Raw genomic sequence first — 26,126 nt, forward strand, 5'->3', positions numbered from 1 at the left:
ACCCATTAACTCTCCAATGTTTGCATCCTCTCTGTTGCAGGATGAGCAGAGTGACAGCGGTATGGTCCTACCATCTGAAGAGCTGAAGCATATGACGTGGAGTAACAGCACTAAGAAGCTCAGCAGGTGGTGACATTTAACTTTTGACCTCTTAACCCTTGAACCCTCCAACTTATTTCATTCAGGTCAATTATATTTGTATAGTCCCAAATCACAACAAAGATTATCTCAAGGCACTTTACAGAGTAAGGCTGAGACCTTATATAGTTCCCACAGCGAGCACTTGGTAACAATGGATAGAAAAAACTCCTTTTAACAAGAAGAAACCTCAGACAGACAGAGCCAGACTGGGTGGGAAACCATCTGCCTCGAACAGTTTGAAAGAACAGGTTTAAAAAAAAAAAAGGTGCTGTGCATTATGGGAATTCCCCCAGCAGTCTAGGCCTAGTCAAGACTGTAAATCATCAGTGTGCACCGCAGACCACACGGTTATCCTACACATATTAAAATGTTTTCAGTTGAAAACAAAGACTGCAGCTATCGTTTATGAAATGTCTCAAACTGCAAATAATAAATGCGATAAGGACTCTCAATCTGTATGTTTAGGTTCTTTGGCTTCAAGTGTCGGGACAACAAGGTGCCCTTCCTGTGCAGTGACATCCCAGGTCTCCGTGACTACGAGCCGTCTATCCTGCCGTGCGACTGGGAGTCTGACGAGGGCGGCTCCCCTCCTCCGGACTACAACTCTGCCTTCCTCTACCCCTCCCTCTAGCATCTGTTCCTGTCTAATTCTTTGACTGACAGTCTTACATGGTAAATATATTTTCCTGCTCACGATTTTTACTCACTCTGAACTTATTCAGCTTTTTTACAACTGCCGTTTTCATCTGCTACCTCGTTAAAATGTCTGTAATCCTCTACACATAGGTAATCCTCAGTCACATAAGATTTCCCTTTTCCTCCCTCAGCCAAACTAAGAAATCATTTCTTTAGTTTAAAAAACAAAGCATTTGCTCAGTCTCCAAAATCACATGCTGTTATACAACAAAGCTTCCTCACAGTATTATCTTAATGCATTTCCATGCATCCCTCTCTAAGAGCAGCTAAGCATTACTTGACAGTACTTATCTAATGCAATTATGAAGAATGTATTTACCAAGCTACAACTATTACAGCTTATTATTATTATTGGTACCTTGTGCTCTGAGCTTTGTGAAGAGGAACACTGCTGTATGGAATAACTGTTCCTCTTTCACTGCTACTATATGCTGGACAAAGTTATTACCCACTGAATTATAGTATGCGTTAGGCAGAATGTATCTATCTGTATTTATTTTAATGCTGTAGTCATGTCATGGATGAGTCACTTGCTAACCATCTCTGTGAATGTAAATTACACTCAGTAGCCAGTTTATTAGGCACGCCTAAAACTAAAGCAACAGCCCTGCAAAAAAATCCACTTTCATGGAGGTTATAATGTTAATTTTTGTAGAAACTGTTTCAAAAAGGTGCTGATTTATGCACACCAGTACAAAATATTAAAAAAAAACCTTTCAGTATTATGTAATATAACTTAAAAGCAAACTAAAGCCTCCAAAATGACAATTAAGAAACTCAGTGTGTCTTTAAAAGACTTGGGCATTATAATCTTCAGAATCTTAATGAACTAGCAATTGACTGTGTATTTAATTCTACACTAACAATGTTTTGATATACTTAAATCATTCAGAATGGACAAACATATAAAATATATACGTCATAAATATACAAGCAAAAATACCAAGTATTCCCTTGCTCTGACTTTTCAATGCTAAGGATTCGCTTGACTTGGATAACAGTTGATCTGACAGACATTTTAAAGACCAAACGATTCATCAAGAAAATAATCAGCAGAAGAATCGATAATGTAAAGCAATGGAAGCACCTCTACAAGACCAACAGACATCCACAATATTGGCACCTAACCCACCAACTTATAACATCACCATCCTGACGCAGACCCAATATACACTTGGTATTAACATGCGAATCTATATCTGGATAAGGCCTTTTCAAGATAGATTGCATGTTAATACCAGTTTTAAGTGAACAGTAGATAGGAACAGGTAGAGAAAGACGATGATAATTCCATCTCACTGTGTAATAAGTGAGCAAGAACTACAATGCAGACATACTCTATGATTATGAAAACAAACCTCAAGAATTAGGCAGTCTTAACAGAGTGCTCTCTTGTATCACATCTAGTTCTTTGTTAAAGATGACTAATCACTGAAGAATGTAATTGTTTATGTAGTAAAATCCAATGCATATGTTGACATTAGTAATGTTCTGATTGTATAAACATGCTTTAAAATATTTAAAATGTAAGTGAATAGTTGTAACATTCCTAATTACATAAACAGACAAAATCCCTCACGTATCTGTTTTGGTATTCTTTATTAAAATACTGCTGTACACACAAATATTGCAAAATTTGAGACAATGAACACAAGAGGGGCTTAAAACATACTAAGATGGTGATTGTAGGTGTGTTGATGTGGGGGGGGGGGGGAGAAGAACGTTATCACTAATATTAACTGGAGCGTGTATGTGTGTTTGTGTGTGTTTGTTACGATGTGGAAGAGAGTGATATGAGTACTGACATTGTGTAGGCCGAGTTGGGGGTATGTGTTTGTGCGTCTGAAGGTGTGTGTTTGTGTGTGTGTGTCTTGAGGGTTTTCTAAAGCACCACATTCACCATATGTTTTTTGTCTGTTCATTTCACTAAAACAGAGGAAGTAGTACATGATCTAACACAGCCAGCTCCCTGCAGGTTTGTTGCCCCCAAGAACAGACCATCAACATCCAAGACAACTCTGAAAAGCTGATGTTAAACCGTCTACAGCCAAGACACTGTGCTTGATTATGCCGTTCACCTTGATTTGTCTCTTATCTGACAGTGTGGTTCATACGTGTCACCCTGTTGTTCTACAGTTTTATGTTTGTACACATTCAACAACAGCTACTGGCAACAAGACGAAGGCAGAGGAATCAACAACAGTGGTCTGACAGAGCTTGGATGGTAGTTTTCAGGGGCAAAGTAGGTTTGCATCAAATTCATTCAGTCAACAATTTTGATTCAAATCACAAACAAAATATGAACTGTGCTTAAGGGCAACGTGAAAATCCCTCACAACATGATCTCCACAACGCTGTTAACTTCCTATAACCTCCATCTGAAGACGTCCCGCCCACTCCACTGTAGCTCATCTATCTGACTGGACAGGGGGCAGCCAATGACGGCCAAACACATTCAATCATTGGGCCCCTCCAGCTGTTCGTCATCCTGAGAGAAATCCAAGCCATCCGAGTGAATGCAACAGCTAGCGCCACTGCTTTGTCTCCAGCACATTTGTAATTCATGATCTTAAAAAGTCAACTAAAACAAAAACTGTTGGTGCCCTGTTCCTATTCTCCTTCGCCCTCCATCCTTTCCCCTTTCTCTAAACCCCTGCTGGAATTGGTCCACAGAATAATAAAGAGTAGAATTGAGGCAAAAATGAATCGCCCTCCCATTTCCCATCATGCATTTCTGCACAACAGCTGAGCAAAGAGAAAAAACCAGCTAGAAAAATCACAAAAAGCGTCACTTTTTCTCAAATATAGAGGGGCCCAGACCCCCTGAGGGGAAGTGAAGTTTGGGATAGAAGGAGGAAGAAGAGGGGAGAGTAAGAGAGAGACAGAGAAAGGGGACGTTGGGGTTGGGAGGACGGGTGGGGGACAAAATAAGGACATTCCACAAAGAGGCAGCTGTGGCTCCACCTCAACAGAAGCCCCACCCACGGGCTACACCCAAGTATTGGACAGCCAAACCAAAATGGCCTGTCCATGAGCAGTTCATGTCACAATAGCGTCCATTAATCAAAGGTGGTTGCTGCATATGTAACAAACACTTGGTAGACAGCATCGGGAGAAGACACCCCTTCCTCAGTGCCAACAGACAACAGACCCCCCCCCCCAACCCAAAGCCCTGTCCAAGCTAGCCCACCCCCCCACCCCTACATATGAGCCTGATATTCCACAACCTCCTGAACTAAAATGTCAGAAATCCATTACTTGTTTTCCAGTTTTAAGAACCCATCCCACCCACCCAAAGTGGTTTGTCCTTTCGGAGGGGGAACCAACAACCAAGGCAAAGGTGGGCTGGCCCATTTCATAAAATAGGTGCCATCCCACCCCAATGAAAGCCTTGAGTGGTGTGTCCCATCTCCTAGTGCGTCAGAATGAAGGGGTGTGGTCTCCGGCCGGAAGAGAGATGCAGTCAATAGAAAGCTGAATTTCTTTTTTTTTTTTTGTTGTTGTTTGTTTAAATTGTGAGTCTGCTCTGGTATTTATGTCCATGTGTGACTTTAGCTCTCTCTGTACACCCTGTAGGCCACTCACACATATTCATAAAAATAACAAAAAATTAACAAAAAAATTAAAATCTTAGTGCATCCTCCTCAGAAAAATAAACCCCAACTGTAGAAATAAACAATAAAAGCAGGAAAAAAGTTCAAAACCTTACGGTTTGTTTCTTATTTTGTTCCCCAAATCTAAAAAAATGTCATCATACTCGTTTGTCACAGCTTCCATACTTGTCCTTTTTCTTTTTTTTTTCCTTTTGTTTTTCGATTTTCAGCTGCGGGGTTTAGGAAAACTAAAAAAAATACACTTTAGAAAAAGCCATCCTGGTGGACAGGGTCAGTGTATGTGACTGAGGTTCACGAAGCCCTGCCCCGCTGCCTTCGCCATGCTGATGTTGTCTCCATAAGCCTGGTCCTCCACTGTAGTGCAATTGTGTGCTCCCGGTCCGGGCAGTCCCATCCCGGGCCCAAAGAGGGCGCTACAGAGAGCCGGAGGCTGCAGCCTGCAGCTCCTGGAAGGTACTGTCGAAGCAGCGCTTCAGGTCCGAGTAGGTCACAACCAGGACGCTTTTCTCATCCCGAGACACCAGGCTGATCTTCTCAGGAACGCCCGCGTCCAGCTGAGAAAGATACAGTCAAAAATACATACATGTAAATGTATGTTACATGAACATGAAATAACATTAAGAGAAAAAATAATCAGCAAATTAAACAAATGTCTTTTAAGGATTTAAGTCATCAACAGAAAATTAATCAGCAACTATTTTGACAATCTCGTCATTTTTCTTATCCTGCTGTACCTGCATGATAAGCTAAATATCATTGGATTTTGAACATCAGTGCATTGAGCTTAAGAAAACCGTGATAAATTATAAATATAACTATTAGTTGCAGCACTAATTTTCAAGCAAGTAGATAAAGAATAAGATGCCATGTTTTTCTGAAGTACTGTGAACCCAGATGACCTTGCATATCTGAGATAAGCATATTAACAGATCAGTCAAAGGCTTATGCGATATAACAAGTTGCTCTTTAACCAGCATCAGATCTCAATAGTGTAAGAGGAACAACAGAAGTAAGAAAAGACAAAAACAACTTGTGATAACATCTACAACAAAGTTGGGGACTGATAAGATGTACTGTAGCTCTGGAAAGTAAAGTTGAACATGTCTAAATAAACTAGTTCAGAAGTGCTGAAATTATCATGTCTGCTCCTGTCCATGACCAGCTGCTAGCCAAATGTCAGTAATGGAAGTAGGCCAATAATCAGACCTACTTTTACTCTCTGTCCGCAGTGCTTGGCAAATGCATGCATGTTTTTTTTAAAGTGGTAGTAAATATGACACATTGGTCACTTTAAATATCTTTACACTTCACAATTTGCACACATTGAAAAGTATACTAATTGACAACTTCTCAAATTTGTGCATATTCAAATATCATCAGTGTAGAAAAAAGGAGGAGGAAAGCTCACTGACTTTGTTGAGGCAGGAGACAATGTGGCTGAGGTCAATCCAGGGCGTCCCAGCTTCTGTCACCTGGTGAAACAGGTGATCCCGGAAAAGCTTCAACAGGTAGCGGTCACCCGTCTCTGACCATGTTGGGTCCTTCTGAAAACTGATTCACACCAGAGAAGGTCATTGAGTAATAAAAAAATGCACATCACACGTATGGATTGGTCTTTACACATGCTCGACTTACTCTGGCCGCTCATTGATGGTGCCCAGTTTGGCCAACAGGCGGAAGAGACGGCCATTCTGCACCTCCTGTAAATAAGTTTTATTCATCAGTCCCAAATACTTTGGTATTGAAGAAAAAACGTGAGCAGCATCCCTGAAGTAGTAGTAGTTTTTTGCGCAGCTGCACATAACGGATCCTGGTGGAAACAGACCCACGAAATAGAATAATAGATTTGAGTCTAACGGATATAAATTTCTTGGAAAAAAGAAAATGACATGGACTTCAAGTGACAAACTTTGACACTGGCACCAAGTGAGGAAGTTACTCTGCTGCTGGAGGCTGTATGATGCAGTGTAATTCAACGTACAGAGATTTTTTTTTTTTTCCTTTTTAAACTCTCATTCAAACCAATAACACAGCTGTAGGACTGTGGTGATTTTTCACCACTACAGTTGTACAGAGAGCGATGCGATGGAGTAGTTTGATACTGCAGGTTCAGGGATAAATAAAAATTCATAAATATGCAAAAATCAAATGACTGGATAAACGCATGAAGAGGAAGGAGTTACTGAAAAAAACAAACATCCTAATATAAAAGGCATAAGGGTATATCAGAATTCCTCCTTAAAAACAATGAACCCCTTTAAAATAAAAAGACTACTCATCGCCGAAACGTTATCAGAAACTGAAACCTCTGTCACTTAACTTTCTGTCCGTACATGGTGCTGGACCTTGTTTTCACAAAGGATCCAGAGGACACTTCCTCCTTACTGGAAGTCAACCAGAAAAGGCTGCATTTTCTTGTAAATATATTCATGTTTGGTAACTCATTAATGGAAATACAAGACGACAGTGGCCAGCTCAGACATCACTGATGAATTCGGGAAGCCCTATACATTAGACAGCTAGATGAGCTGTACTACTGAACATGTGCGCCTATAGATATGACAAAACTTGATGTTTCTGACCACATCAGATTGTCAACAAGTTATAGCTCACCTTTTGTCTCTGCAGATCTAATTTACTCCTGCCTCTCCTTTTTCTTCCTTCTCTCTGCCTGTCTCACCCTGTCAAACGTTTTCTGCACTGTTGGACAAAGTGAAAATTATTGAAGACCAAACGACGGATTGCGTTGGCTTCCTCAATTGAGTATTTAGAAAAATACTCTCCAAACTTTTCTGCCAAGTAAGTTCAAAACTTACCCTTTTCTCTCTAAAAAAACAGAACCGCAAAAATAAGCCTTTATGGTGACTGCTATAACCTATAAGCTTGGTCTTATGTCTGATATTTTGATTGTTTCTATCAATTATGATAGCGTTATCCTCAAAAATGTGATTGCTGCACGATGGGAACATGGCTACATCACTAGACAAAGCCTATTAAGAGAGTTTTAACCATGTTTTAGTCTTCCTGCAAAAAAGCAAGTTGTTTGCAAAGATAAATACATTAAAATGAATACATAAATTGAAGTTTATTTTCTTGGCCATATCACCCTGCTGTATTTAAGAATAGAATGACGATGTTTCACAAGCAATGCATCTTTTTGAAAAAGCCAAAATGTAACCTGATAATGAGAAACATATTCTTAAAAATGGAAACAATGCCAACCACAGCCAGAGTTTGACACAAAACTGGTGTTGCAATGATGCAACCGCAGGGCCCTACATCATTTCACACGAAAACCAACCCATGCCATGGCTCACATGAAAACAATTAGGGATTCGTGAAAAATGAAACACATTATATTCTTCTTGGTTTTCACACAGATTTTTGTGTTGAGAAAAATCATGTGTTTCAAATGTTTTAAACTGTGTTAGGCTTTTATAAACAAAAAGGCACATTAGACAAGTAAACAGCTCTGCCACTATTCCTTGTGTGCAGATACATATTCAGCCAACACATAATACAGAGATGGCCTGACAGGAAACGCTTATACTCTGCCAACTAGCATTATTATCAGCAGATTACCGGCAGGTTTGGCTCAAAAATACCCTATTAACTGGGTATTCAGCTGTTCTCTGAACTAATTACTAATTACAGACATCGTCCCCATTTAAACAGTGCATTTGTTCAAAATTCATGCAAAAGGTGGCATCACCCACACTAGTTTTGGTTTGGTGGATGTGTAGAAAGTCAGGGAGTAAAGGGGAAGTTGGAGCTTGTAAGAAAAAAGATGAGGGTCGATTTTTTTCACACATTCACACTGTAATATGGGGAAACTAAATTCAAAGCGAGACTGCAAAGCCTATGATACGCTGTACAACATCCTGTGTGCACACAACTTCCCTCTTAGCTAACTAAACCAATGCCCTATTTCTGACCACCGCCTAACAATATCAGCTGAAAAGAACATGACTGAATCATGTACTCTTGTAAATACTTACTGTTCAGTGCCATGTAAGGTCACAAACTCGCTGTATGCGTTTTTCTAAGTATTCTTGAACATAAATGTAGCACCCCGCTTGTACCTTGGCCAGATCCTCCTCAATGACATCATTCCTCATCTGCGATGCATCTAGTTGTGTGTAGAATCGGGCTCCGATCATTGGCATAATGTCATTGACGCTGCGCAGGCGGGACTGTTCAGTCAGCAGATACCTGCACATACACAAAGAAAGTCAAGAGTTTACTTACGGGTAACAAGTTACAAGATCCAGTGCTGCCATGCAGTTAGTTTGGAAATGTTACACCTGGCATTAATATGGACTTTAGAAGACTGGGTGGCGATCATGTATAATCACAGAAAAAAAAAAAAAAAAACACAAACGTAAACTCAGCCAACATGTAATCAAGAATTATATAACGATTAAACTACGTTTGGGCTTCATTGTAGACTGTGTTCAGAGGTTTTAAGCGTAAAAGTGTAAAAGTGCAAAAGTGCAATTTTAAGCTAAGAGTAGAGCAAATTCAGTTGTCTTCAACTTTTAAATATGCAATGACCCTATTCTCAGCCCCACCCAACAGAACAAGATCATGCATCTATACTGACTTCACGCTGTGTCAAATGTAGCAGCACATAGCATCCACTATCTCAGCCGCAGTCTCACATCCATACATTGTGCTGCAGACAGCCCCACACAGCGCAGATATAACCACAAACTATATAATTGGGTTGGGTGGATGACATGACATGTCTATTTGCATTCAAGGCAACATTAATAGGGACAAGAATGCTTGGATGGAAATGGATGGATGTACAGTATAACTGCAGTTTGAAAATATGCAGAAAAAAAATATTTGTCCTTGACACCCAGTATTTTTGAAACCTTGTTGTGATTCTTGGATTATAGTCCTAACTTGAGGATTTATGCCTTTAACTAATGGTAAAAATTTGTTGTAAAACAGTATTTTTACTGCATCTTTCTACAGATGTTTGCCAGATCTTGGTTTGAAGTCCTTCATTCCTCACAGAAGACATCTCCAGGTGATATCTGAATGGCATGGGAGAATTTGTGGTAGCCTTGGAACAGACTTGAAAACTATGTTTTGTGGCCAGAGGAAAATAAAGAAAGCTGCTTGTTGCAGACAGATGAGGGGTATAAATTATGTTCTAATTAATTAACAACATGTGGACACAGGGATGTTAACAGATCATGACAGCTAGCTACAGACACAATTTCATTGTCCAAAACCGAGGTCGGTTGCAAACTTTTTACTCCTTTCTGAGTCATGTCCAACTTTAATTAGGACAAGTCTCAGTTCAGTGCAAAGTTTGACAGGAAGTGGTGTCCTAAGTGCTTACAGAATGAGGTTCTTGAGGTCTGAAGAGTAGTTGATAGACACCAGCTCCATGGCCTTCTGCAGGTTCTCCCTTTGAATGCCAGCCAGGGAGTTACACGCCAATGCCAACACCACCTTGCCCAGTGACACTAGGTCTGCTTGCTGTACAAGGAAACACAAACGTCACAGAATTACCCGCATTAATTATTTACCTTCCCATAAAATAAAAAAACTTTAACTACCCATTCTCAAGTTTAGACCTAAAATGTGTGAGATATGACACTCTCCATTTTGCACATACTGTACACTATTGTTGATGTTTTCTGTATACATGACCACAGCTGTCAAATTATAGGTACCTGGTACTGTGGCATTAGGGCAAGATGATTGGTCTGACTGTTATCAAATGTTAAGACATCAAACACCCCAACACAGTTCACCCGTAACCTGCAGAGATAAGACATTTTCATCATTAGTTTGTGTGCACTGTCACATGGTTGTGAAAAAAGGAAGCCTCCACTGAAAAGACTCTTCCGCTTTTAAAGTATTTACAGTTAACACTCACCTACATTTTCTGGGCTGAAAATTGACATTCATACATATGTCGCCATTTACGATTATGTATGACAGGCTTTTATCAACAACATTCATCTACCCATGCTGAATGATGAATTGTATGCTGAGGTGTTTACATGTGCGTGTATATACCTGGTCTTGCCAGTAATGAGAATCTTGCTGGGGTCCATGACGCGACAGGCTAAGCCAGCAGTGTGGATGGTGCGCAAGGCCGAGCTGAGCTGGACAATGTAGGCCCAGATCAAAGACTCAGGGAGCAGACCTGCGTGCTGCCGTGGCGGGGGAGGCTCATGTTGTCCTGCACACACGGACATGCTTTATCACACAAAGGCAGCTTGAAGGGTTAGACTTCACTTGTGAACTAAACCTCAAACTGTCATCAACTTCCTTAGCAAGCTTATCTTTGGGACAAACTGTCTCTTTCAGTTATAATGTCAGAAAAGAAATACGAGCTTCAGTCAATTTGACCTAATTTTCCTTATCAGTTAATCTGTTGATTATTTTCCTTGATAAATGGAATTATTATATGGTCATTAAGGTGAAACATACTTTCAAAAACTCAGTCATTAGAATAATCGTTTCAGTACAAATTAACAGGAAAAATGATATACAGCTCACTGTTCCCAGTAATCATGTTTACTGTCTAAGCAGAATTTCATATTACTTGTAAAAGGCCAAGGCAATGTTGGGTAATGATACTCAGATGAGAGTGTTAGGGTGTGTACTGCACAACAAAAGCCACAATGTCACACTGAGAAAGCAAGAGATGAAAAGGTTTGTTCCTTTGAAGGCAATGCAAAAACACCTTGCTTCTATACATTTCATACACTATGGTTTGTTGTCAGTGCGTGCTACAGACTAGACAAAGACCGTGGTCTGAATGGTTTTGCTTCCTCCGTTTGCATTCCTGTAGGTAGACCATAAAGCACCTGCCCTAGGATCAGTTTCAGCCACAGTTTCCTCCAAGTCCCCATGTCTCTCTCGCACAGACACATGCATGCCAACTGTCAAACTAGTTCGCTTTACAGACTCCAAATGTTTAAATCCTCTTTGAAGCCTCAAGACATCCATTAGAGTAGTTTCAGACCTTTAAACTTCTTGAAAAATATGTCTTTATTTTAGATCAACTTATTATATACATAGAATGTAAGCCATCAGACACCAGATGTGAGCACAGCTGCAAGCAACACAACAAAACACACCTAAATAGACCCAGGCCAATGACCTCATTAATAAACAGGTAAACAAACTCAAAAAGTGTGAAGCGGAGGAGGTGTGGGGGGTGGGGTGTATGAAGTGATGCTAGGTCTATTTTGGTGTGAGGGAGGGGGGGGGGACTGACTCACCCCACTTCCTCTTGGTAAAGTACGAGTCTGCAGCTGGGTCATTGAAGTGTCGGCTGAACATGGTTTCTGCACCCGCATGGAAGTCATAAGAGAACACCAAAGCTAGGGCCAAAAGAAGTGGACATGGATTAGGAGTCAGAAAACCGAACAATTGACAGCTTTACATATTTCAATTCATCATACTTCACTCTTATTGCTTACTTCTGAAGACTAAAAGATACATCTTTGGTGACAAATATCCACCATATATAGAGTATGGTAGAGAGTTTGTATGCAATACTGCAAGTACAACACTATACCTTAAATTTTGCTATATCTGGCCTAATAGTAAAATGGCCAAAGTAAATTAACTATAAAGAAGTGGAATTGTGTAACCAGAAAACCTAAGTGCTGGGACAAGTGCTTACACAAACAGTATTAACAAACTGCTCATATACAGAAGACATAAGCACAAAATTAAATTCACAGAAGTCATGTACACAAAAATGGTTGTAAACTCTTACAGTGGTCTCCAAAGGCCTTGGTGGTGAAGACCTCCCTCAGTGTTACAGAGTTTGAGTGCTGGATCTTTTTCCACATATCCACCAGCATCATGCACTTGGTGTTAACAAGGCGGAAACCTAAAGACATGTTGACGGATACATATCAGACATGCATGCAATTAGAAATCTTGCACTATTCACAAGTCCTGCATCACTTTCATTTGTGATAACAACAGGGTCGCAACTCGTGCATTTCATGTTTTTTGCTACAATGAAGTGAAGTGACGCTCATCTAAAATAACAAACATGTTTACTGCATAACAACGGGGTCTTAAGAGTCAACACATGATTAAATCATCTGTCACGATGCCTATTTTGGTTTTGTGGCATCTGCATTAGGCTTCTTTGAAAGACTATTTCTAACCACCACATTTCTTACCATGTATCCTCCTCAGGCAGTAAGGCAGGTCATCCTTGCTGTTGACAGCCTTGTAGCAGGAGGTGATGTAGCTGAAGTTGCTGGTCTTCTGCATGCGGTTTGGTGGGGGGAGGGGCTCGAGGGGGAACAGGCTGTGGTAACTATCCACCTCAGACGGTACATCTGCCACAGACAGAGACAAAAAAAACCTAACATGATACACACAGTCATGCACAAACGCATGCAATCAAACAACTTCAAGTAGGCTCTAGGTCACAGTCTAAATAAACAACTACTTGTTTTGACCTATATCAGCACTACATTATGAATTTCACATATGCAAGATAATTAATCTGACAGTTCACACCTCTAGCCTATTATTCCTTGTCTGACACACACACACACACACACACACACACACACACACACACAAAATCACGTGAGTAACTGAGAGACTGACCCACAGACACTACCAGCAACATATTTCAACACCATGCCACACTACCATTGGTAAATCAACTCCTCTAAAGACCTTACATTTGTTTAAGCAAGCAATGCTGGTTTGGTTACTTGTGAACACTAACAATAGACCATCAAAATGATTTCTTGTTCAGTACAAAGCATTTTTTTGTTTTTGTAAAACTTTTTGTTGCAAGCCTGCTTGTTCTGCTGCACACACGGGTAAATCATCGAATGAACAACCCTTTGTTGTGACAACAGAGCAGACCTTTTACCTGGGTTCTCAGAGTGGTCAATCTGGGCCATGGTTATCAGATGTCTGTTTATCAACTCCTGAAAGCGAAACAAGAGGGAATCACATCAGACATGACTTCCAGAGAAGAGAGGACAATGGGGATGCTTGGTGAAGTCGGGAGGGCCTGTGAGTAATACCTGTCGAAGTTCGTCAGCCATGAAGAAGGACGGGGCATTTGCTTTCGGCTGCATGTAAGCCACATGGGGTGCAGTGGGGGGATAGATATGGTAGGTAGGAAACACCTGTGATGAAACCAGACAAACACGGCTTCCTACTTATTGAGAAATGAAAACCAGTGAGATCATCCATTTTATGTTTCCCCCCCAGTAAAATGAATGTGATGGAACGAAACTCTATTAAGGATCTGAATGAGGTGTTAAGTAGGTAACAATGTTATTAGAAGCGAAATAATTACCCCAGTTGGCCTTTTTTTTTAATATCGTGGGGTTTCTGTAAAATGGAGCAGCTTGCAAACTGAAGGGTAGTGTAGTGTGCAAGAATTTAGGATTCAAAACTCTTGGTTCCTGAAAGAACCTCAAATCAGATCAAGATTGTAATACAGACAAATGTAAATGGAGACGTTTTCTTGTTTGCAGTCAGTTTCTGCAAAACTTACTGTGTAATGCTGCATCTTTGTATGTTTGTTTAGGACTTTTAAAGTCTTAAATTGTATTCCCAGCTTCAGTCCACAAGTATGTCTTGACTAAAATACAGAATAGGATGCCAGGTGCACCACATACCATCCCAGCCATTGGTGCTGGGGTGTTGTCTGTGTAGAAGTAGGTAGTCCCCCCTACAGTCTCTTTCTGGATGATGTGAGTGCCCTGGTCAGATGCAGTTGTGGGCACCATGTAATTAGCAGGGTTCGGGGTGTGACTGCGCCGACGAGGGGCAGGTGAGGTGTGCGGTGTGATTTTTGGGGAGTGGAGTGGAGAAGATCCCGCAGACAAGGACATGCCTAAAATTGAGAACAAGAAGACACATTGCTTTAAGAAAAGACGTGGATCATTCACTGGCTGCAATCACAAAAAATGCTGGAAAGGACTACTACAGCAAAAATGATCTGCTTTTGTCTTAACAGTAGCACATGTGGTGCTATACACAAGAGGGAATTCCCATATTTGCTGAACTATACAATTTCAGAGCTAAAGATGGAAAAGAAAACTGAGCCAGTAAAAAGTGGAGCAAAGCAGATATAACAGGGTGCTTTCTCATTTGGTAGTTCTCCCCACCTGGAGCCAGTGCAGCAGCTGTGGAGCTGCTGAGACCAGGGTGTGGGAAGAGAGGTGAGGGGAAGGCTTGGACAGTGGACTGAGCCATGGTGGCCATACGTGGAGCTCCCTTAGGGATGAACTCACTTGCTGCCGGGTTAGGAGTCTGGTGGACACAAGAAAAAACATGTGAACATGTGACATAAAATCTGCCACTCCTGTTAGACACAGTAAAGACAGAAATGAAATTTATCAGACTTAAGTGTCGAGTACCTGCTCATACAAAAAAGTACAGCTACTGAACTTTAAAAGTCTTGGACTGGGTGCCTGTGTGCTCACCTTTCTCCTTTGGGAAATGCTAAGAGCACCAAAATCACTAAACAGTGAGGATGTTGGGGAGTTCACTGGATCTGTGGGAGATCATAGAGTTTAAGGACGATGAGCAGTGGTGCTTTAAATATTCAGTGGATGAGTGTGGACTACTGCTTCACAGAGCACTGTAGGAGTCCTACCATGAGTGCTGTGGCTGAAGTTCTTGGCACCATCGTTGAGGAGACTGGGAGAGCTGCTGCTGGTAGTCATTCGCTGATGAGAGCAGATCAAGAACAGATGTGTCAGAAAAATCACTCTAATGTGGATTTATGTTCATCAAGAAGTTATCACTAATTATTACAGTTACTGTTGTAATAAAATGTGTGATTTCAAACAAGATGTTTTAAAATACTTAATAACTACCTACATGCAAAACATTTAAGTAACGTAGTGCCTCAGTTTATCCTGGGATTTACAGACATGTAAACAGCAATGTAAGCACACAAACATCAATTTTAAAAGCAGTCTTTGTCAAGACTGTGTGTTTACACTGATTATATTTCTATAACCACATTCTTGTACCTGCATCATTGAGTATTTAGACTCCGCTGGGCTTCCAAACCCATTGACCCCGATAAAGCTGCTGCTGAAGTAAGAGTTGGTAAGATTGGCATCGCTCAGGGTTGCGCCCTCCATCCCCGGGACTGTGGATGACAGAGAGAAAAGTTTAGCAAACAATATCTGCTCATGGACTGACTTAACTGGGATATAATTCTGTACTCTGGCGAGGATCAGACGTTAAGTATTCGTCTTAATGTCAACACTACTGAGGGTTTGCTTAGCCGATCATAAAGTTCATTAGGAAGCATGTCAACAGTACCACAGCTGCAAAGTCTGACACATGGTGATATCCTGTATCAATATCTTTGAGTAACAAACTTTTTAGGCCACAATTATTGCTTCCTAAAGTTCCAGGTTACACTGGACGTTGATAGCATTTCACGGTAAAGTTGCATGTGACTGTTAGTTACTTCTTGTTTGTTTACGTCGGGAAAACACGACAAGAGAAAGCAAAAACAATGCCCCGTGAACAGCTAGCGCGGCTACGCTAACGTTAACAAACATTAAACTTACATCTTGGCAACAATAATGGAGCTCACATAACAAGATTTAACTGGAGTAAAACTAATGGCGCCTATACTGAAACTGACACCGCCTCCCTGAGGGCAAAGCCAAACGCATTAAAGTTAGTTAAAGCGGCAAATTTAACGCAAGTTTAGCTAACGCTAGCTAGCTAATAGCTGCGCTGGCTAACGTTATTGGGTCGCGGACTTCTGCCCACTCACAGCTGTCATAGAGAAACAGCAGGCCTCCTCCGTGTGAGCTACAACAGCATGGCTAATGTTATATGTTGTTATCAAGCATAACCAACATCACCTGAAGACAAAGCTATTTACAAGACAGCTAAAGAGAACAGTATGCGCTAGCTACATACAAAGGGTTTTGAATCATGTTTGGCAGGGAAATGTAACCCACGTTGTTTTGGGGTGAAGAGGCCTCGGTGAATCCCCGGGCTAAATTTTTACAAAGCCCCACAAGGCCCAAAAGTAAAGTCACAGACAGTCACCCGGTGTGAGGCCTTGTCTTGCTGTGATTGTTACTTACTGGTTAACAGCTGCCCCTCCAGAGACGTGCCTGCAGGCCCCAATGTTTCGCTCTTCTTGGACACTCCGGTGCCCCCGCCACCCGGGCAGGCCGCCGCGGAACCACCGAGGGAATACCCCGCTGGCGTCCCGCCACCCCCGGCTATGGACAACGGGACGGGGCTACCGCCTCCGCCGTGCAGCGGCAGGCTTGCCATGGACGGATCCTCATGCAGGAACTGACACTCGTCTCCATAAAAGCACGTTTTGTCTTTCGCGTAATATCGGCAAAACTTCACCTTGACATTGGGTATCCCGGCACCCCCGAGCGGAGCAGCTGAAGCTGGGAGTCCACTGTTCATGGCACCGCTGCTGCCGCCGCCGCTGCTGCCGGAAGACACTCAAACATAGAGAGACGCAGATAGCTAGCGAGCTAGCCTGCTAGCCTGCAAACAGTTTCCACTTAAAGCAACGGATTAATATAACTTCAGCTGGTGAGGAACGCTTAGGAAGCCACAGTACTCACATTATAAGGCTAGGAATACATTTTGGTTTAAGAAAATATCATTGCATGCGTGAAATCCTGGTCGTCGTTGTTGTCGTTATCCATGCAGCTGCCCTCTTCGCAAAGTAGCCTGTTGTTGTTTTTTGCTCCAAGCCAGGCTGCTCTGCTAGGGACCAGCTAGCATAGCTTTGCATTGTGGGTACACCGTTTGCCAGAGTTTACCTGCTGCAAATGCAAGCTGCAAATTCAACTTGCAGCACTTGAAGATTGAAGTTTGCAAGATCGGTGCTCTTCAGCTGTCAGGGTTAAAACTACTCATTTTATTTCCAGTCTTGCAGTGACCGAAGCAGATTATTGTAATGTTGTAATATTTTAAAGGCGAAATCGTGCAGGGCAAGAAAAATATACTCACTTCAGTGTACATTATTGTATTCGTGTGATATTTCATGTTATAATATAACATTATGAATACTTTCTTGTGCATTTACAATTCTGTTTTGGTCTTTTGATAATGTCTCACAACTTCAGTATTTTCCATTGAAAAGTTCAGCAAACGTCTCAACACAGCTTTTATGAGCGGTCAGTAATTAATTTATATTTAGTGGGTTGCATTTTAAATTTTTTTCGTCAATATTCTCCAAAACATAAGAGAAGCATGACTTCAGATTTTACATTATAACACTCAAGGCATTACGCTGCCTTTCTCTTATCTGGTTTATAATGGTTTTGTCATGGTTTAAAAAAACGAGCGAATTTCCAATGCATTACAAAAAATATTTGCAGTGGAGGTGAATTTACATTTACTTTGTTTTTCAAAAAGGCAGCCTACAAATTCATTAAATAAATTATATAAATTCATTTCATATTTATAAGACATTTAAAGTCAATAAATGTCGAAGACTGTAGACTCTGTTTCACACATTTGGAAGCCCATTTGTTCAATCACATTTTAAGTATGACCTATTTACTAATGATGTGTAACAGAATATTATTTCATCATGTGAAGTGTTAATTTATCGCAGTGAACTTTCAGTCAGACGCTTCACACGTCCATTTTGGCAAAGCACTTTTACCGCAATTGCAGGAATAGACGCGCAACAAACGGTGGCTGTCACACATCAACGTCACACAATTTCCAGTTCCTCTGTTTAAAAGGTACTTGAACTCAACGTGTACATCAAAGTTTCGCAGCAGTCTGACCCAGCAGAGAGTATGTGACACCCGACTAAAGGAGAGCATCAATGTGGAGGCAGAGAAATATGAATGCGGGTGAGTTGCGTATCAGTTCTGTGGGCAGAGTTAGTGGAATCAGAGAGATTTGAAAGTTTTTTTGACACCAATAAAAGCAATGAAAAAACACTTAAAAAAGCAATTGATTTATCTTCATAACAGTGTTGTGAGTGCTCCTAATTTTTGTGTATATATTTGTATATTTCTATAAAATGCATTTTTCAGACACATTATAAGGGAGTCCTTTAAGTACTTTGGTGGCCTCAGGCTAGTCAGAGAACGCACACAAACATTTTAAATAAAGTTACAATTTTCTGTCTTTCAAGCTGTTCTCCTGCTGTGTGCTGCCGGGGTTCTCTGCTCTGATGTCGCATCTGCACAGAATAAGCTCTGTGTACCCAGTCACGAGGTAAAAGCTGCCAGGATCATTACTTTATTTTAACCGAACAGCTCAAACTGATTATACATGTAGAGTTACTATATATTTCTGAAACATTATTGTTATTTTTGGTAAGCTAAAGTAGATGTACATGGAATGAGAACTAACACTACCTTACCTACAGTCTAGAAGAGACAGGGTTGGGCATACAGTACAATTTGATTGCAAAAAAAGTGCCATTATATTACAAAATATAATGGCACTTTAATATAGGTTTTTACCATGTCTTTTCTTCTTGCACTTACTGTTGACACGTGTCTTACCAAGTGCCACAGTCTTCTCACTAATGAAAGATACTGTGATTATCTTTTCAAGTACACAATTCAAACAGCAACAGTGCAGACTAACAGGAGGTTGTAGAACATCAGCAAGGGAAATGGCACAAAGTTGAGTGAATTCACTCGTTTCATTTCTGTTTATCGCCACAGGAATGAATAGTGATTTGTTTCATGCACCCCCCACGCTGAATTCTGGCCAAAGTAAGTGATTAATCGATGAGGTTTGTCTTTCAGGTGGCATGTTTCGTGCCAGCTGACTATCTGAACTCAACTGGTCCTGTCCACATAGAAGTGTCTCTTGGTAAGAAACTCAGCATCTCCCTGGAGGGCTTCGATGGATACCCTGTCTGTCAGTGGAACAGAGGAGAAGACCCAGTAACAACAATGTGAGTGAATGTTGTGTGTATTTAGCTGCATTTCCTGCTTTATTGTTGTTATGATTAAACTGAGCCTTCTTCGTATACATCCTACCAGAAGAGGGAATGACTCATTGGTCCTACTGCCGCTCTCTGAGACAGATTCTGGGGACTACACACTGATCTGTGAAACTAGCAATGGCACCAGGTCTTCAATGACTGTATCTTTGCTTGTATTGGGTGAGTAACAGCCTTTACATATCTCATCCAGCGCTCTACAGTGCTCAGTTAGCACTTAATACAGTGAACAAACACCAGATTGATGCTGATAAATCAGCTACATTATTAATTTACTTAATATGTTTTCCAGTACGTCCCACAAAACCACAGCTGATGCTGGTGGGCACAGATTCTCAAAAGAAGTCCCCCTTTTTCACATGCATCTCTGAGGGCCATCCAAAGCCTTCGATTAAATGGTCTGGGTAAGATGGTATCAGTTACAGTTAGTATGTTTAAATGATGTGGTCTACTGACAGCAACTTTACTAAAAACCATCTCATCATAGCACAATTTTCATAATAATGTTTCTCCTCATTTTAACAGGAACAAGAATGGGGAAAATATTCCTACAAACAGCACAAGGGCAGAAAGCAAAATATCAACTACCCCCTATTATAAGACAGGAGTGATGTGCTGTGCCACTAATGCTGAAGGACAAGAATGCTCCCAACTGTATGACTATGGTAAGCTAGTTTGCGCAATATTGGACCATCTGCAATGCTCACAGGAAAAGCAGTTTTCAGCCCAAGGACTATCTCTAATTAATCACGCCATAGCTAAGCATTAAATAAAACAAACTGAAACAAAAACTTGACTGTCAAGTCTGTTGTGTGACTCAATTTCATACTGTGTGTTTCAGATCTAGAAAGTGTCTCCATGAAAGATGAGGTTTCTAATGTGACTGTGAGCCCTGGTCAGTCTCTACTGCTTCGCTCCCGAATACGCCAGTATCGTCCTCCGTCACCCTTGTGGGAAAAAGACGGCAAAATACTGGAAGAGCGCACTTTAGCATGCTCTTCTAAAGATGAGAAGAGGGTACAGTAATTTGCCACTGAGACATGAATTATTTCCCTTTGTGTTAAAAACTAACCCATCACACTACAATACTTGTTACCCAGAGACACAAGTCACAAATTACTGTTTACCTTCCTCATTCAAATCACAACTGTATGTTCTTCTTCCAGATCTGCATTAAGAATGACTTCCATTTTGATCGTCAGATGGCCTACCTGTTCATCAAATCAGTTAGTGTGGAGGACAGTGGCACATACACCTGCAGGAGTCCGAATAACAAAATTAAGTCTGTCTACATTCGTGTCCAGGGTCAGAAGAGCTTTTCATTTTTTCCTGCATGTGTAGTAATTGCAATGAGTAATTCTGAATGATTCTTGTTGTCTCTCATGTTGAGGCTCATTTGCACATGTACTGATGTACATTTATTCCTATGTTTCTTCAGCTGAGGGTTCCCTCTCTGTCCAGTTGGATAAGAGCAAGATCGTTCCAGGTGAGGATGCATCCCGCTTCTGTTTGCAAGCCAGTGTTTCCTACCACCCTGTGCTTCAGCGCTGCTCCTGGGAGGCTCCTGATGAAACTGTGACGAAATGCGACAGGGACGAATGGGCAACACAACACAGGTAATTCCAGGAAGTAATGTGTCTGGAGTGCAAGTTAAAGTACTTCTAAAAATGTTGCCATCAGCATTTAGAAATATACAGAAACACAACATGACTTATCATATGATATTAGGTATATAATTAAAGAGGCATGACTTTTGAATGGATTTCATATCAAGCTGTTGACTATAACACTGTTTTCTTAGGACTGTGAAGCTGTGCAATCCACTCAAATCAGGAGATTACAAGTTACACTTGGAGGCTGGAGGACTAAAAGAAACAAAGACTATATCAGTGTGTGTTGCTGGTAAGAGACATTTATTGTATGTGTCTTGTATTTCTTTTATAATGTTACCTCTGTATAATTATATCACTTTTAAAACTTATTTTGCAGTTATATTTTTAAATGGTGTAAAGCTTATAATCCACTGGTTTTGTTTCAGAGCAACCAAACTTTGGGGTTAAGCACACTGATAATATCCTGTCCATTGAGACTATGAGTCTTGTGCCAGCAAATTATTCCTGGATGTTTTGTTCTTCACTCAATGACAGGTATGATTACTATCAGAGGTGCTCAGGCGTAGTAGCCCTGATGTGCACACACACACACACACACACACACACACCCCCTCAGATTCAGATTTTTTTCAAATCCCTGCTCTTTGTCTCATCGCAGTTGTGAAACAGAATCTGACTGGAAACTGATCCCAGGCACCTCTCAAACAGACTCCAGTGTCTCCTGTAGCAAAGCAATCAAGAGCTCGCTGAGAAGAGAACAAGTGATTGGTCAGCGTTTAGGATTTTGCCTCACAAACTCAGTAGGCTCCTGGTGTCACGACTCAATATACGTCCCACCTTCACCCCAGGCCAACAAAGGTAGCAAGATCTATCTCACATTACAAAATTATGAAATGACAATTTTTGAGGACATTGATGTCATTAGAAACTGTTCTTTACACATCACTGTTTTCAGGTAGTCCAGATACTGATGATGACAGCCTGACGCTGCTGAGAGTAGGCAGTTTTGTCCTGCTTCTGGCTTTGACAGTGGTCATTGTGGTCCTCATGTACTTTGTCAAAAAGAAGGTATATCTTACGAATCACCACACACACACACAAACATATGCAAGCACAGACACATGGATATAACTGCAACCCCTTTTGCCTCCAATAGAAACCCCAGTATCACCCCCAGCTTCAGATGATCCAGATGGTTGGACCAAACGACAATGACTACATCTACATTAACTTCAAGGACTTTGAATATGACATGAAATGGGAGTTTCCCAGGGAGAACCTGGAACTAGGTATGAATTACACACAGCACGAGACATGATACCACACTTCAGTGGTGAGAGAAATACTCAGATCCTTCACTCAAGTAAAAGTACCAATCCAACAGTGTAAAAATACTCCATTATAAGTTACAACCCAGTATTTAAACTACCTTAAAACTGCCCTTAAATATAGTACTTGAGTAAATTTAGTTGCATTCCACCACTTCCAGACCTTTTATCTTATTGTTCCAAGTTTTATTATAATTTGCCAGGGAAGTTATTCTTGCCTGCAAAGTCAATGTGAAAAAAAATCAAGAGGAACTTGTACACAGAGTGTTTCTGTGTGCAGGTCAAGAACTAGGCTCGGGAGCTTTTGGCATGGTGGTCCAAGCTACAGCCTATGGCATCAGCAAGCCTGGAGTCTCACAGCAAGTGGCCGTCAAGATGCTTAAAGGTCAGTGGATCATATATTTATTTGATGAGTGAAATGCAACATGTTACAGAGGTCATCTCGGTGGCTGATGTGGTGTTTGACCCCTGCAGAGAAACACCAGACAGTAGAGAAGGAGGCGCTGATGTCAGAGCTCAAGATGCTGACTCACATTGGTCACCACGCCAACATTGTTAACCTGCTGGGGGCATGCACAGACACAGGTACATTTACCACAGCTATGGCCTGTGTGTAGATCTCAATGTAAACAACTCACAGAGGTTTAAAAAGTGCTAATTATTATTTGTTTTCCCCACATAGGACCCATATATCTAATTTTCCAGTACTGCTGTTACGGAGACCTGCTTAACTACCTGAAGAACAACAGTGAGCGCTACCACAAGTCTGTAACCGATGCTTTCATCAGGGATCGTTTCAGCAGCCTTTACCACAACCTGCAGCCAAAGAGAACCTCCAGGTGGGGGCAGGAACAAACAGGAGATAGTTTAGGAAAGAGGTCAACACAGAATAGACCAAACTGAAAGTATGGTTTCTGTATCGGTACAGATATGCCCTATTTGCAAACTTACCCCACTGGAAGTCTGGTTTAATATTACAATCACTCACGTCAAGTTTTTGTTTTCACAGTGAGCTACAAACAGTGGACAGTTATATGCCTATGTATGGCGCCACCACCAGGGGGCAGGAGGACATCGCCCTCCTCAACCTCCACACTGGTGACATGGACATCTGTGAAGGTCAGAAAATACCATCTAGACAGTAACAGATCCCCATGTCAATCCCTAACTCATCTCTTTTTATCTGCAAACTCCAGAGATCTATGAAGGCCCATATGATCAGACAGGCGACCTGCAAGCCCTGACCTTTGACGACCTGCTGAGCTTTGCCTTCCAAGTGGCCAAGGGCATGGAGTTCCTCTCCTCCAAGAATGTAAGAGACGATACACAACATCACTAGAGATTAAATGAAAATGATATGTTCTTAAGCATATACAGTGTTGATTGTAGATATGTAGATATGATTATTTGTGGTGTAATAGGAGTGAATACGCTGACGCCTGGTCCTGTCTGTCTGCAGTGTATCCACCGAGACCTGGCAGCACGAAACGTGTTAGTGACAAAGGGCAGACTGATGAAAATTGGTGACTTCGGGCTGGCCCGGGACATCGACAATGACTGCAACTACGTTGTGAGAGGAAATGTACGTGAGATGACAACACTCATCATAATTTTTTCTGCTTGTTGCTGAAGCCTGTCTGGCTTGTATCACATCTCACACATTACGTGGCTTTGCTGTCTTTCAGGTGCGTTTACCAGTGAAGTGGATGGCACCTGAGAGCATCTTTCAGGGGATCTACACCATGAAGAGTGACGTCTGGGCTTACGGCATTCTGCTCTGGGAGATCTTCTCACTCGGTAGCTCTCACAGACGAGTACTCTCCATGAATATTACATTTAAACATCGGTCCCTCCAAAACACTTAACATTAAATCTCCTTTTACTTGTGGGTTTCAGGTGTCACTCCGTATCCCGGGATGAAGGTGGATCACATGTTCTATTCAATGATTGAGAGAGGATTTAAGATGGAGTGTCCATACTATGCCAACGAGTCTGTGTAGGTATCATCAGTGTACTACACTGCAAACTGTTGTGATAGAGTTGATATTTTAATAAGGTACACTATTACAATGAGGGGGGACAGTAAAAAACAACACAAGACAGTAGATATATGCATGCTTATGGATACTGATATGGGTTTTTACTGGACTGAACAATTTCCAGGTACTTTACTTAAGTATTTCTATTTATGCTTCGAGTACTTACTACTTATTTAGTTACTTTAATACAAAAAGGGGTTTTTTGCAATAACAATGCACCTCTCTTCAAGATAAAGTCAGTTATGTAGACAGGTTTATATGAATTATCAACTGGTTAAACTAACTGCATTAACAGGTTTTTTTTTTCATTTCCTTTAAGGAAATGGGGTAGCCTGAATTATCTTTAGAAAGTTGTGACATTTTCACAGTCAGATATTCAACTGCGCAACTGTATATACACTAACTAAACTAGTTCCAACTTGACCAGCTTACACCTAAATAAATCAGTAACAGTTATCCAATAATATAATATATATATATATAACACTGTGAAAGTGGCCATTTTCTGTACTTTTTACTGCAGTATTTGTAATGTAGTATTTCTACATTGTTGTATTGCATTTTTTAAAGTAAAATATCTGAGAACTTCCACCACTGTCTTCCAGACCAGCTTAGCTTCAATCTGTGTTTTCTTCCTCTCCAGGTACAGGATAATGTGTAAGTGTTGGGGCCTGGAACCCTGTGACCGCCCCTCTTTCTCCAAACTGGTGTCCTTCATGTGTGACCAGCTGACAGACAGAGAGGAAAAGGTAGGCTGTAGAACTAAGCTCAACATATTTTCTGTATGATCTACTCAAACAGTTATTCAGAAATAGTCTATCTGAAGCACAGTTTTAGCCTCTCCCTTCCTGGACAGAGACTGTAAATACTGTGTCTGATCTATAAGCAGAACTATTATCTAATTTCTTCCTTTCTCTAAACAATCTCCTTCCTCTTCCAGCTCTACCACAACATGCTTGACCAGACCTCCAGCGACTACCAGAACATGACAACCATTTTGGACATTTCCGCCTTGGCAAAACAGGAGGAGAACAAATCACAGTCAGCCAATGACTACCTTCGAACCCATGGGACTGAGGAAAGCAAAGCAGAAATGTCTGACTCAGACACCGGGGCAGCTGAGGAAAAATGTATGAAGCCATCTGATACAGAGTGATCACCTGAATACCTGTTGATATTTAAACCATTTTATATGTATTTGAAAACAGTTTATACAGTATACTCAATAATAATCTCAAGAGTTACAGTATTGTTATATATCTTTTATATATTTTTTCATTTATATAAATATAGAGAATTTTTTTATCCAAGCTTTATTTCTATATACTTTTGCATGGTACTAACAAGTTTTAATAAAATGTACTTTACATATTAAATGAAATGGTGATTGCAGTGTAGGTCAGTCGTTTACAAATGATTTGACTTTCTGGTTTGTGGCCCCTTAAAATGAGGTCATGTGCGACCTTTTCTGTTTTTCACAATAAAAGAACAAATACTACAGAAGTGCTTTTTCTCTTCCTTCCTATACAACTCCTATCACCCACAAACCACCGTTGCAGGTGATACAGGTTGCGAACTTGACAGACTGTATAACTGGCAGTTGCTGTCTTTGAGCGCTAGGTGACGCCAGAGATTAGAGGAGGTCAACCTGCTTCTAAAATTTGCTCTTGGGACATCAACATCAGATGATTGACAGTTGATCTGAAAAATTAATCATTAACCACAGCCAAGTT

At 41.0% G+C, this 26,126-nt stretch overlaps 3 protein-coding genes across 4 annotated transcripts in view; 2 read left to right on the plus strand and 1 right to left on the minus strand.

Annotated features, from left to right (window-relative positions):
• flt1 (fms related receptor tyrosine kinase 1) overlaps positions 1 to 2,415 on the plus strand; it is a 32,343-nt gene extending 29,928 nt beyond the window's left edge. For both annotated transcript variants that reach the window (XM_018673901.2, XM_051066721.1), the window contains 2 exons: positions 41 to 126; positions 607 to 2,415. In XM_018673901.2, coding sequence (XP_018529417.1) covers positions 41 to 126; positions 607 to 772 — 252 coding nt within the window. In that variant the 3' untranslated portion in view covers positions 773 to 2,415. The remainder of the gene's footprint in view (positions 1 to 40; positions 127 to 606) is intronic.
• A 4-nt stretch (positions 2,416 to 2,419) lies between these two features.
• On the minus strand, positions 2,420 to 17,236 carry pan3 (poly(A) specific ribonuclease subunit PAN3). Its single transcript, XM_018673910.2, has 19 exons — positions 17,054 to 17,236; positions 16,550 to 16,973; positions 15,467 to 15,588; positions 15,085 to 15,157; positions 14,912 to 14,982; positions 14,594 to 14,738; positions 14,102 to 14,319; positions 13,499 to 13,603; positions 13,342 to 13,399; positions 12,629 to 12,790; positions 12,211 to 12,327; positions 11,708 to 11,809; positions 10,494 to 10,659; positions 10,145 to 10,232; positions 9,808 to 9,947; positions 8,534 to 8,663; positions 6,087 to 6,151; positions 5,864 to 6,002; positions 2,420 to 5,005 (listed from the first exon to the last, which is right to left on the minus strand). Exons 2-19 carry the CDS (start codon positions 16,887 to 16,889, stop codon positions 4,865 to 4,867), a joined length of 2,382 nt encoding a protein of 793 aa, XP_018529426.1. The 5' UTR covers positions 16,890 to 16,973; positions 17,054 to 17,236; the 3' UTR covers positions 2,420 to 4,864.
• Positions 17,237 to 18,141: 905 nt separating this feature from the next.
• flt3 (fms related receptor tyrosine kinase 3) lies at positions 18,142 to 25,896 on the plus strand. The gene is made up of 24 exons (XM_018673896.2): positions 18,142 to 18,301; positions 18,589 to 18,671; positions 19,214 to 19,365; positions 19,454 to 19,575; positions 19,706 to 19,817; positions 19,939 to 20,078; positions 20,255 to 20,430; positions 20,580 to 20,718; positions 20,852 to 21,029; positions 21,215 to 21,315; positions 21,452 to 21,560; positions 21,685 to 21,884; positions 21,982 to 22,094; positions 22,183 to 22,315; positions 22,635 to 22,739; positions 22,829 to 22,939; positions 23,037 to 23,193; positions 23,364 to 23,473; positions 23,551 to 23,666; positions 23,814 to 23,936; positions 24,040 to 24,151; positions 24,251 to 24,350; positions 25,037 to 25,142; positions 25,334 to 25,896. Exons 1-24 carry the CDS (start codon positions 18,274 to 18,276, stop codon positions 25,547 to 25,549), a joined length of 3,042 nt encoding a protein of 1,013 aa, XP_018529412.1. The 5' UTR covers positions 18,142 to 18,273; the 3' UTR covers positions 25,550 to 25,896.
• The last annotated feature ends 230 nt before the right edge of the window (positions 25,897 to 26,126 follow it).

Source organism: Lates calcarifer, linkage group LG24, assembly GCF_001640805.2.
Source record: "Lates calcarifer isolate ASB-BC8 linkage group LG24, TLL_Latcal_v3, whole genome shotgun sequence".
Lineage (NCBI taxonomy): Eukaryota > Metazoa > Chordata > Actinopteri > Centropomidae > Lates > Lates calcarifer.